Source organism: Convolutriloba macropyga, chromosome 6, assembly GCF_964194025.1.
Source record: "Convolutriloba macropyga chromosome 6, txConMacr16.3, whole genome shotgun sequence".
NCBI lineage: Eukaryota > Metazoa > Xenacoelomorpha > Acoela > Convolutidae > Convolutriloba > Convolutriloba macropyga.
In genome coordinates this window covers 13,203,236-13,216,616 of record NC_134473.1, presented here as the reverse complement: position 1 = coordinate 13,216,616, position 13,381 = coordinate 13,203,236, and the positions used below count along the sequence as shown (strand labels likewise).

The 13,381-nt window shown below is 31.9% G+C and overlaps 1 protein-coding gene across 1 annotated transcript; it reads left to right on the top strand.

Annotated features, from left to right (window-relative positions):
- Positions 1-2,227: 2,227 nt before the first annotated feature.
- Positions 2,228-12,558, top strand: LOC142340795 (uncharacterized). The gene is made up of 3 exons (XM_075391510.1): positions 2,228-2,937; positions 6,042-6,197; positions 12,455-12,558. The coding sequence occupies exons 1-3, from the start codon at positions 2,501-2,503 to the stop codon at positions 12,504-12,506; spliced, it is 645 nt and encodes a 214-aa protein (XP_075247625.1). The 5' UTR covers positions 2,228-2,500; the 3' UTR covers positions 12,507-12,558.
- The last annotated feature ends 823 nt before the right edge of the window (positions 12,559-13,381 follow it).

Below are 13,381 nucleotides of genomic sequence, written 5' to 3'. Positions count from 1 at the left end.
AGAGCTAATCCAGTATTATCAAAGCCCGAAAACCAAAACTTTACGCGTAAAACATAAATAAAGATTTAGTTTAGTCTCAGTAGAAAGAAGAGGCAATCTTTCTTTGATGACAAAAAACTACAAGTTGACCAAATTAAGAAAAAAATAGAGGCAAAATTCAATCAGCCACTGTTTATCCAAAAATCAAATAATTTTAATAATCAAAATGACCATAGGCTTTCAAGTTAAAAAAACTAGATACAGTAATTTGGAGTTGCTGGAGGAAACCAATTAGGAATCCATTTAGATAATTGAGCTCTGAATTGAATTGTTCTGTTCTTTAATTAATATAAAAAAGACCGATTTTTTTAAAGACCTTCTGATTTCAATCCGAACTATTTTTGGACTGTAACAATCCAAGATTGGTCCAAATTTAGCCCTGCTAATGCTGTTCGACCTTTAGGAACACTTAATATTTGAAGGTTATAGATATGGATAATTCATTGGTTAAAAATCAAAAATAATTGCTGCGTTTTTTATAATCATAGAGTAAAGATAGCAAAAAAAACGGCAAAATTTTAATTACAGAGCACCCTCAATAGAAATAAAAAAGTCTATTCTTTTTGGAGTTTATAAAGATTGCGTGTTTTCTTCCGGCAATTTCAATCAAAGTGAACTAGAGAAGCTTATTTCATGCTGTTTTTGATGAAAAAGTCTGAATTTTGAACAATTTAGCCAATATTTTGCCAAAAAATATTTTAATATAGTCAACAATACTTTTTTGTCTGTAAAAATAAAATCAACAACACTATTTTTAACAATTTTAACATATTTTAGCAAAATTGACGAAAGTTTATTCAAAAGTTACGGAAAAAGTGAATAAATATAACGCTAATCGGTCTAATATTAACAAAAATTGAACAGCGATAACTCGCTCTAGAAAACGAAAATCAAAAAAATTGTTTAATTCATATTATACGCTGGACGGGCTTTTTATTGATATCACTCACAACTCTCTATGTCTATGGATCAAAATTGACTGATCAAAAAAAACCCATTTGAGTATATAGATCCTCCCCCCTCAAGAGAGGTCGGAACAAAAATCCTTGATTTAGTTATCTTGGTGTTTCTTCTGAAATAACACAAAATTGTGAAACAATTTTGCCTGCCGATCCAATTTTTCACGAGTTTTTCTTTTGATATCATTTTTATTTCACCTTATAAGATCGATCAACCACGGAAGACTTAACAAAATTAACTTCACTGCCACATCTTGAAATTGTCAAAATCTGTGGTCTTCGTTCGCGTCCATCAAGGTGCACAAACTTTTGAAAGGAAATTAAATAAAAACATTGTTACAAAAGAACCCGATTACTTTTAGCTATATATTCAAGAATTCGTACGGAAACTATATGGTTACTCAGATATATAACTATATTAGTTTCCCAATGTTATGAGTTTTCAACCTTTATTTTTGATATTTTTTACTAGGAATTTTTACCTTAAGTGAATTGCCTAAAATTAATTGACTTAAGCCCGCTGTGTAGCACTACAGTATTCATAGCAAACATCGCCTGGCTGTGAAATTTGATCGCGTCTTCAGAATGATATTAGCACTTCTGGGTACGACGGTCTAGTTAGGAACAAATCTCTCTCATTTCTGGGTAAAAATTCCCTGTAGCCGTCCAAAATGGGCCTGAACAGTGCCTGCCGTGTTTCTATTGCGCGTCTCAATAAATGGGTCTCATCAATTTGGAGCTGATTTGTTGTTATTAGGATTCTTCAGGTCAGAGCGGTGACCTGTGAAAAGACCATTTCTGATCGGTATTCTTTATTAAAGTCTGGATAATTGTTGATAAAAAAATACGTGGAAAATACATGAAATGTCAAAAATACATGAAAAAATATATGAAATATAATAAATCTAAATAGCGCAAGACAGTTTCAATTGTCCAGAACAAAAGCATCGAGATATTTTTTTGTTATTTTACTCTTCATATACTAAATTTTTTAGCAATTTCTGGTCAGCATTACGGGTTATTTTTGGAATAATTGCGTTTTTGAGTCTACCAACAGGCAAGACAAAGTCTGAAAGTCCTGCTTACAAATATTATATTTGTACAGATTGGCACAATTTTAACAATAAAACTTTCAAATGCAAAATCACTTTCACTTTCTTCATCGATGGTTTATTATGCACGTAATACGCTGTCCAATTTTGAAGAGGTTATCTTTCTCAGTCAAATTAGCTTTCAATAGCAACCAGCTAACCACTCACTCGTACAGGTGCATTTGCTTGTCATGCTTCATTACACCAAATAAAAAGATACTCTTACTAAATTGCGTGCTCTGAATTTTTCATGCTTTAGCTACACGAGCTAAACAACAAATCTCTCTTTATCCGACATTTAGATTCAACACAAAATCCAAAGCCGGCTCTATTTTAATCCACAAAAACAAAAACACTGCACCAAGCGACTGGAGAAAAACAAACAATTTATTGATTTCTCCATAAGCAAACATGACATCGGCCTGTCTGGGGAACTTTGGCGCGTATAAGTTGTTCTACTGGAACGAGTCAAAACGGCAATTTGATTTCGACAAAGCCGAAAAACGACTCAACGACGAGATTTTACTCTCACAGTTTACGAAGGATAAAAATCTAAATCTTTCTAGCGAAAACTTGGAAGAAAACGAAGCCGATGGGAAAGAAGAAACGTTGAATGACCACGATGGCGATATCAAAAATCGCCCAAATGAGATTGTGTGGGTTCGGAAGCCGTTGGATACCCGGGATCCCAGACATCTGGTACCCACTCCGAAAGAAAAGTTGTACACCCCGCGACCTTGGCCTGAACCAAGGTCATTCTACGTGCCACCTTTGGCATCTCCATCTCTTGCGAAATTTACACGGGCACACGAAGAATTGAGACCTGCCGCTTCGAATCAGAGTACAAGGTAAAGACCAAAAATTAAGGTTTAAGTTAACTTGTGTCAGTTAAATCAGGCAAAACTAAGTTCAAATTTGTAGTTGAGACAAAAACCTACATTAACTTCGACATGATGAATTCTTGCTTGCAGTTTTTGATCAGGCGGCGAGGGTTTAACTAGCTTTAGTAAAAAATTTAAGTAAACATGAATTAAGGAAATACAGGTGTAATAATTTTGCTTAGATAAATTTATGCTCACTTTTATTTGATTGCAATTAAAATTTATACTGCTTAACCTATTGTTGTTCATTACTGCTGGAGCAAAATTAAGTGCTACAATTTTGCAATTATAAAAAAACATAAACCGACTAACGTCAGTTTCTCTGGACAGTATTGAGTATTAAAAGTGCAAAGTATTTGAACAAAAAAAAAAGCTAAATCGCCACAACCAATAATTAACATATTCACGAAAGGCTATTTCTTTTCTGTTCCATCTATCTAATAAACAAAATCACCTCAGAATAGGTGCCATAGAGAACAAGAACTTAGCGAAACATAAAATTTTCTTTTTTAAATTGTAAAAAGTAAAAGTAAATCCGAAAACAGTTTTTTTTAAAAAAAACTGATACTTTTTGTTTTGGTCTCGACTAAATTTTGCTCACAGATATTGAATCTAATTCATTGACATGACATGATACAATTGGTTTCATAATTTTTAATCAAAATGCGAGGCTTTTTTATATAAATAAATTGGATTGAAAATTTAAAATTTTTAAAATTAAAAAAATGTTGATGTGAAATATGGAGACGTTTTAGTTCCTGCTTGGGTACTTTTATGCTTATTTTCTGCTTTTTTTGTAATTAAAAAACACTACCTAAACCAGATCTGCATACTTCAGCTCGAGCAGAAAAAAATATTCCAACTTGTTCTTCTTAAAGGAACAACTAGCTTTATATCTTTGCATCAGTATTCCCTAGTTCAAAACTAATGCCAAATTTGCAAACATTTACAAACTTTTGCTTGATAATGCCAAATTTGTAAAAATTTGCAAATTATCCCTTCACAAGGTCAAATTTGCAAAACTTTGCTTGCAAAATAATGTTAAGTTTGCAAAAGTTTGCAAAAGATGGGTCAAGTTCGTTCCGGTCGAGCTCTGCTTAATTTAGCAATGTGAGTAATTTTTGCTAAACATTTCTCAAATATTGATCAATCCAATTGAAAAGTGTTTAAAGTACACCTTGTAAACGATATGTGTGGTAAAAATCACCCAACATGGTCAACTACTAACGATAAGAGACCCAAATGTTCAGACCTATTTGCAAATACGTGTAAAAATTAATGCATTATTTTACAAAATTTGCAAATTTCTTTATGAATCATTGCAAATTTGACATTAAGTGTAAACTAGGGTTCTATTTTAAATTGATTGCAAATTAAAAATAAATTGAGTGAGATAAATCTTTCGATATATTATTGACAATATGCTTTTAATATCATGAAATTAAATCTCAGATTAGAGGATATAGATCAACAACAGCAATACAAAAATTATAGAGGTAGCTATTCTATTTCGTTGTCGTACATATCTCAAGGAAGTTCTACCCAATCAAATAATACCGACAACTGCTTTTCATAATTTTACACAAGGAAAGGAACCAAACTTTAGCTACATGTTTTTCCTACAATATTTCTAGTTTTTCTTGTTTTGTTTTTATATTTCAAGTATAAAAGAACAACTTCAGGTGACGTAGGAATTTTAAAAAAATGCAAAGCCTCATTCGTATGCTGTACACTTGCAATAACTTTGGAGAAGCGTTTTTCTCCATCTTTCACCATTGATTGCGACAGAACTTTATTGTGAAATCTTAATCTTCCCTTGTTAAAATATTGCATCTGCTTTCTTGTTAATTCGAAATTCTTCTGCGATTTGTAATAATCAGCATTTTGTAGTAATTATTATTCAGCATTATTCAGCATTTGATCGCAGAAGAATTTCGAAGCATTCAGCATTATTCTTTATTATGCTGAATTATTATGATAATTATTATGCTGAATTATAATGCTGAATTATGCTGAATGAATAATGCTTCATTTATTATGCTGAATAATGCTGAATTTCGTAAGCATTCTTCTGTAATCATTATTCAGCATTTTGAAATAATTGATTTTTGTCATCATCTTTAGAGAAACAAAAGCGGCGTGATCTGATTCTCAGTATAAAAGACGAATCAAAATAATTGGTACTCATTTCTTATTTATCAAAGCAGAGGTTTACCTAAAACTGGAAAAAAATGCATTAAAAGTTGTATTTGAGATGAGCGTTGGATCAGAACAACCATTTGTAGAGCATCGTGATTCAATTTTACAAATTCTTTGATCTTGTAAATTGTATATTTAAACCGGCTCCATCTAGCTGAGAAAATAATATGGAGATTTTCATCAGCTGTCTAATAAAAATTTGGACAAAACAGTAACACCCGAGTAGAGACCGGTCGAGTTCAGCTTTTGTGCTTTTCCTGCACTTTCAGTTTCAGCAGGAATTTGTCAATAATTAGTCGCGCTTTGCTCATAAACGAGTAAAAAAAGTTCTTTTTCAATAAATTTGAAAAATGGTATAAAACAGCTTCACTCTATGCAACTTGTCATCGTATTGTTTTTGAGCAAAATTTATCTCTCCTAACTAAATAGATTACTCTTAACTAAATTTGATTCAGTTTCCCGAAATTCACTTATTGCGCTTTTCGATTAATACTTTAAATATATTTTACTATTTTGTTCTTTTTAACCCAAGTGTTTGTGGACGATTTGCATAGTTATGTAAATTCATTTTGGAAGAACAAAAAACGTTCATTCTTTTCATTTTTTTCCACGGCAAAAATACGAAGCCAAAGTTCTGCTAAAATTGACTACATGTCATGTAAAAAAAGTACTGAAAAAGGTTGTTCTCGTCAAAATTTGGTCGTACTCAAACGTGTACAGTCAGTTTTGGATAACTGCAAGATGAAAGGTTGTCGTGCAAAATCTTGAATGATAACCAATTAATTTCAACTGACTCGATGCTATAGCGCTCGAGTTCGATACTTTCTGGACAGAAATAGTTCTCTAACTTAGTTAATTGATTGATCTTTCAGAGACGTCTCATGGTCTACACTGCGTGAAATGTTGCCGTATAGAGGCCGACCATGGTCTCTGACGCCCCGTGGATGGGGCACAGACAGCGCACTGCCCCCCATCTTCACTGCCGAGAACCCCAAGAGATACCCTCATATCAACAGCCCCATGACCAGGTAAATGACAAAAACTATTTTTCCTTTATTCCCGAATTACGTTAACTCATAGTTTAGACTACTAATAGTATTTAGAATACTAATACAAATCCTGAGTAGATCAATGCAAACTGAAATATTTTTAGTGTACAGAGAGTTCAGTATACTAATGCAATTCTTCAACCGATCAACCTAAACTGAAAATTTTCTAGCCACTTCAGTCTAAATTACCTTGTCAAGATAACTTAATAAAGTTGATGGCAATTAGCTTAAAGCAATTTAAGGTTCTAATATTGACAAAGATCGACAGACAAATTTCTACGTTAATTTACCTGCAAATTGTGCACGTAGGCATAACTGCAGGGAACCAAACCATCAAAAATACCTGAAAAAAACATACAGGTAACTTACTTTGAATTTACCTATTAGGTCCAGAAAACAGATTTGGATGAAATTTGTTCAAATTCAAAGGGAAGATAAAGAAAAAGCCCAACAGTGTAGATGTTCTTAATAGTCTTGAATGTTCACATATTCTGCCTATCGACAAAGTTAATTTCATAAAAAAGATCAGAAAATTATTAAAATATAGCATCAGAAAAGGTGTTCTTCAAACTTTTTTTTCATTTCCTTTTTTCAGCATTCTTGATTTTTTTCTTTCAAATTTCTTGATTTTCTGTTTTCTTGGGTTGAATGAAGATGGGTTGCCGGCTTCCTTTGCGTTCGCCCGTAAAAGAACTCAAAACAAGGTATTGAAGTCAACTTATTTACAGCCCATCATGCTAATATAGAAACATAAAAAGATCTTTTATCGATTCCAGAGAAAACGAGCAACAAAAGACAAACTTCAGGAAAAGAAGTCTAGAGAAAGTCACCAATCGCTACCAACTGAAAACATCGCTGAAATTCAATTATTATGCTTCACAAGAAGACTGTAAAGAATAACATTAAAGAGAATAATCGACCACACAACGCAAATAAAAACCAAAAATCAAAACAAGTAATAAAAACGAGCAGCTATCAACCAGAGACAAAGTTAAGAGTACATGTGCAAATACGGGCCCAACACAAAAGCTCTCGTTTTTGAAATTTGCCTCATTTTGGCCTTTTACAACAATTGAGACTTATCCTTGAAGACATTAGGCGATACAAGAAGACAAATAACACCAAGTACGAGAAAATCTCAAAATACTTAGGCCATTTGGCGTACTGAACAGAAAAAAGAACGTGCAATTAGTGAAATCTTTCATAGAAGTGGAAATGATTTGTTCAAATGTTTCTTTGTCAAGTATTAGGTAAAAATTAACTAAACTAGAATCAATAATTAAATTATAATTAACTTGGTTATCATAACTATGGTAATTAATTCAACGGATCAGCAGTTCAATAATTCTAAATTCAACTGTCCATTTCAAATTTGCACGCGTGAAATGTTCGTTTATATTCTCCCCACTTTGGTCAGGCAAGAATAAAAACTCGTGATTGAAGGATTTAACGAATTGTGAATGCAGCTGTGATTTCAATTAGATGTCTTTGAGAAAATTCGTTTCCTTCGGTGATTTCGAATTTTCTCTGCTGATGTATGAGGACAAAACTAGAATTGACTGTTCCCTGAATTTGTTAACAATTGAACTGATATGGGAGTTTTTCAGTTGAACAGAACCCTTCAATTCGATTTACACTGACGGACAACATCTGTTGACTTTTATTAATCATTGGATTTTCCCCAAACTTTTGCGCATTTCAAAAAACCAGTTAACACAGGCTTTTTACTAAAAATTAATTCTGCTAACTGAAAAGAAAAGTTTTTTCACAGATCGATTCAAATTCTCAAGAATCTTTCATTAACATCTTTTAATGGTCTCCGTAAAAATAGCAGTTTGAAAAAATTACTTCTAAGTTGTTAACCCCAAAAATCAAACTTGTGGGTTTAAACAAAAAATCATTTTTTCAAAATGGATTGCCAATTCTCTTTGTGTGGCAAAAAATTCTTTTCAATAATGCATTGCATTTTTTCAAAACATTTTTTAAGCGAATCAAATACGAAATTCATTTTTTTCGCCTCCGAAAGCCGTGTTTGTTCTTTCGTGGTATTAAAAAACTAAGAGACATTACTCAGTTGAATTTGTTCCCTATTTGAAACAAACTTGCCACTATTTAAGTAAAACAAGGAGGCTTGTTAATGTGCGCTGAAACTTGATGTTCCGACCTGAGCTCATCTATATTTTTGACTTAAACGTCAACCAAATGAAGAGATAACAAAAATAGATGTTTGAGTTTTTAAAAATGTTACAAAACCTAACTACTAACTGAATTAATTAATTCCATGCCTCATTTGAGCGCTCACGTGGTCTGCCATTAGATTGAGAACAAGAAAAAACAACAAAAAACCAAATAAGCAAAAACAAAAATTTCACGGCAGAAAACCAATATCTAAATTTATAAGCACCTAGTAACAACGTAAAAATGCAATCTGATAAAACCTTAACTACACAAATTTAGCTTTGCCTAACAATACATCAGATGGATGTTTTCCATAATGAGCCTAGGCAACAAGTCGACAAAGAGAAGAAAAAAAACTTCAAATCAAAAATCAATCAACATTTTTTAAACCAAATAATTTCAAAAGTCTAAAAAAATCTTTAGCTTATAACAAAATATTTCTCGATAAAATTTAATAAAAATTATCAGGAATCCAATGGGACCTGTTTTTGGTTAGACTAAGCCATAGGAACGGAACAAAAATACAGAAAATCTCAAAAAATTACGAACAATTTGCAAAAACACAAATGATTGAAGCCATTAAAATCATTAGTTATTATCTGAAAGTTATGTTTTTTGTTTCATTTTTTATTTATAGTAATTCAGTTAAAAGTATACTGAAAGAATAAATAAGCTCATTTGGGCCACATTTGAAAATCATTGGGATCTCTTATTAGCTGAATGTGCTAAAAGGAGAGAAAAAGAAACACAAACACACCACTCGTAAAACTTTTTTGAAAACGCATACTATCCATGAAACAAAACATCAGTTAGGACATAACATCAGTAGACCTGTTAATATTTGAAATTCTAAGATTTATATGGGACCTCTCAATGACGAGAACAAGTTAGAAGTTGACGAAAAAACAACAAAAACTGAAAAGTTTTTAAAAAATTTGAAAATGTTTAATATCATAAACTTTAAATTCTATTCGCTATAGACTGATTGCTTTGGCTAATATCATTTATTTAATGGGTATTTACAAGTTTATGAGACCGGTCAGCATTTCACGGCTACCTAAAGAAAAAAAGGAAAAAAACAATTTTGAAAATTTGAGCGAGAAAAGTTACGAAGCCATTAGAGAATGAAATTTTCAGTAAAAACTTTTCGATTTTCAATTAATTTTTTTGACAGCAATGGGATTCTTTTCACTATTTAAAAATGATTTGAAAACAACAGATATAAACAATTATATTGAAACCACGAAATTTCTGAGAAAACCCCTAGTTTCCAAGCCATAAAAATCAATAGCTGTCAACGGAAGCCATTAAATACGCTAAATTATGCCTCGACGTAACAAGAATGTTTGTAATTCAAAAATCATTAAAAGGACATTACAACGTGTCATTGACTGTGAAAATAACAGCAAATACAGACAGCGTTTTCTACGAGCCATTGAACTTCTTCCTTGAACCTATGGGTACTATCAATATTAGGATAATGAAAGAAGATTTCAAAAGGAACCAAAATTACGAAAATAAATGTCCAAAAAATATAGAAAAACTTTGAAAACTCGTGCATCGAAGTCGGAAAACCAACAGTTAGAAGATGAAACCACTAAAAAGTTAAATTTTGTTTTGTTGAACTAGAATAAAAGGGTTTTGTCATAACTGAGACTTACTTACAGTTCACGAAAATAAGTTCAAGATTAATTAATTAACAAAAGACTTAACAGCCATTAAAATCATTAGTTTTCAACGGAAGGCAATAAATACGCTCAGTTATGCCTCGATGTATTTACAAGGATGTTTTTCATGCATGGGTAATTTAAAAAAATTATCACATTATGTCTTATGACAACAACAAAAAAAGACAAAAAGCAAAAAATTTTTAGAAAGTTAAAGAAGATGTCGAAGCCATTTAAATTTTAAGTTTTTCTCGGAAAGCTCTGGCTATGATCCATCGAAAATTTTGGCTAAGCCAATTGGAGCCATTAATATTAGAATAACAGGATAAGATTTCAAAAGGAACCAATAAAACGATATGTCAAAAAACAAAAAAAATTGAAATCTTGTGGCATTGAAGTCATAAAACCAATATTTAGAGATTAAAAGCACCAGAGAAAAATTTTGTTGCAGTAGAATAACAATTGGTTCTCTTTTTACTGAGGCAGACTTACAGTTCACGAAAATAAGATTAAGATTGATTTATGTTCAGAAAAATTTTCAAAAATTTATTTCTTAAAGTCTTAACAGGCACTAGATTCAATAGCTTTCAACGGAAGTCAACAAATACGCTCAATTGAGCCTCGATGTGACAAAAAAGATGTTTTTCTTGCATAGGTAAACAATAGGACATCACAATAAGTCTTATGACTATAAAAACAACAACAAAAAAAGGCAAAAACAAAAATTTCTGTAGAAAAGTGTTAGAAGAAAGTGTTGAAGCCATTTAAACCGTACGTTTTTATCGCTAAAAAATTTATCAACGATTCATTGAAAGCCTTTGCTGAAACAATGGGAGCCATCAAAAGTAGGATAACTTGATAAGATTTCGAAAAGAACCAATAATACGAAATGTCCAAAAATCAGAGAAAATTTTTTTTTGTATTCTTGTGGCATTGAAGTCATATATTCAATAGTTAGAAAATATAACCGCTAACGAGGTTAATTTTGGTTGTATTAGCAAGGAGGGAAGTCCTGTCATTACTGAGACTGACTTACAGTTCACAAAAATAAGTTTATGATTGATTAATATTAAAAAAAAAATTGAAAATATATTTTCAAATTCTTAACATTGATTAGCTGTCCACTCAAGCGCTAGATAGGTTCACGTAATGCTATTGCTCTTTTAATCAACAAGTTTATGTCATAGGATTCCAAAATTTTAGGGAAAGCCTCAAAAAATCAAAATTTTATTTGAAATTACGAAAACTGAGATACGAATCCAAAAAAAAAACATGAGCGATTCCTTGGAAACAAATTTTTTGTTCATTGGGCTTCATTTGATTGTAAATGAGGTTTGTAATTAAAGGAAGCGCGATATGAAAAGTGACTAGTCTCTAGTTGACTTGAAAAAACAAAAAAATATGCAAAATTTTCTTAAAAAAAGGAGCTCTCAAATAGAATTTGATTTTTTTTCATAGTGAACTGCCCTATGAGACCAGAACCAGTCCTTTTATCGCCTTTCGTCTATTAGGAACACAAAAGTGATTTATTTTGTGGCGTGAAATGAAATTTTGAATTAAAATTTTTTAGAAAAAATGTTAATTCGAACAAAAACTTCTGTAAATGTGAACAAAAATGAACCAAATAAACCTGCTTAGTTTGGCGAAAATGAACCTGCTTAGTTTGGCACCCCCCTCATTTATAAATGTTTTAACATATTGTTAAAACAAGCTAAGTAAGATTATAAATGAACATAAATGAGCAATATACATTTACTAAAAGCAAAAAAGCTCCCATTCTGTAACTATTTTTAATCTACACTATTGCAAGCATAGATGACAAAATGTATATTTGGTCCGCCGACCCGGATAACCACCTCATTTGGCATAATTTTTAAACGTTTTGCGAGCTACGAAGATAGGCAAGTAGCTATTAAAACTTTTCTGGGCAGAAAACAACTTTCTGCTATAAAGGTGGCTATGGTTTATGAGCTCACAAATATATTCTTAATGGCGGTTACTACTAGAGAGCATTAATTCACTGACATTATAGCTGAAAAGAATACTTTATTGAGAAAAGAATATAATATTTTTCATAGAAACACTCCCAAAAATATTGTGCAAGGAAAATTGGCAGACGGGGCGTTTAACCGACAAGGAAAAAATGAGAAATTTAGCCGACCGTTCTATCATAATTGGCCATATCAAATCTCATTTGTTCACAAATCACTAGTTCGGTGGGCCATTGCAAACGAATAAACATGCTCAGACTATAGAGGCGGGTTCAATGGAACAAAGAATTTTAGAATGTTATAAACAATCTTGTATTTTCCAGTTTCGTTATTGCAATGTTTAGTATTATTCCCAATCAGTTATCCTTGAACGCTTTGAAGTTGATATTTTGTGTTTCAGGTACATTGATGACATGCACAAAAACCACAGAGGGTCGTTCAAACTTCACTGATCAACAAATTACTAAAGAGCAACTTGATTATTAATAAATTTTAACGATAAAATGGCTGTTTTCGACGGAATTAGTCTATGGCTTGAGGATTCATCGCAAAAACGAACATGACGACTCGTGCGAGTTTGCGAGTGTCTAAGTCCCTCACAGTCCATGAAAAAACAGGAAAAGAATTAAGCCATTGGTGAGAATTAAGTGAAAGAATTAAACAGGACAAGTAGGCTCGTTAATGTGCGTTCGCACATGATGTTCCGACCCGAGCTCATCTACATTTTTGACTTAATTGTCAAGAAAATGAAGAGATAAAAAATAGATGTTTGAGTTTAAAACAATCGTTACACAACCTATCTACCAATTGAATTACATAATGCCATGCCTCATTACAGCGCCAACGAGATCTGACATTAAAGAGACTACGAGACAAAAAAATAAAACATTAAAATTAGCAAAAACAAAAATTTCACGGCAAAAACTGAATATCTCAATTTAAAAGCACCTAGTAGCAACGTCAAAACGCATTCAGATAAAAACTTAACTACTCAAATTTACTTTCTCCTAACCATGCAGCAGTTGGAAAGTTTTCTTAATAAGACTAGGTAACAAGTCGACAAAGAGAACGAACAATGAGGCGAAATTCAAAGTAATCAACATTTTTAAACCAAGAAATTTCAAAAGTCTTAAAATTCAGCAGCTTTTAACTAAAAAATCCTTGATAAAGTACTAAAAAATATTTACAAAACTAAAAGGGTCTCTCTTTGATTAGATAAAGCCATAGCAACGAACTAAAGAAAAACTCAAAAAATTACAAACGATTTGCGAAAACACAAACTATTGCTACCATTAAAATCATTAGCCATTATCTGAATATTTTGTAT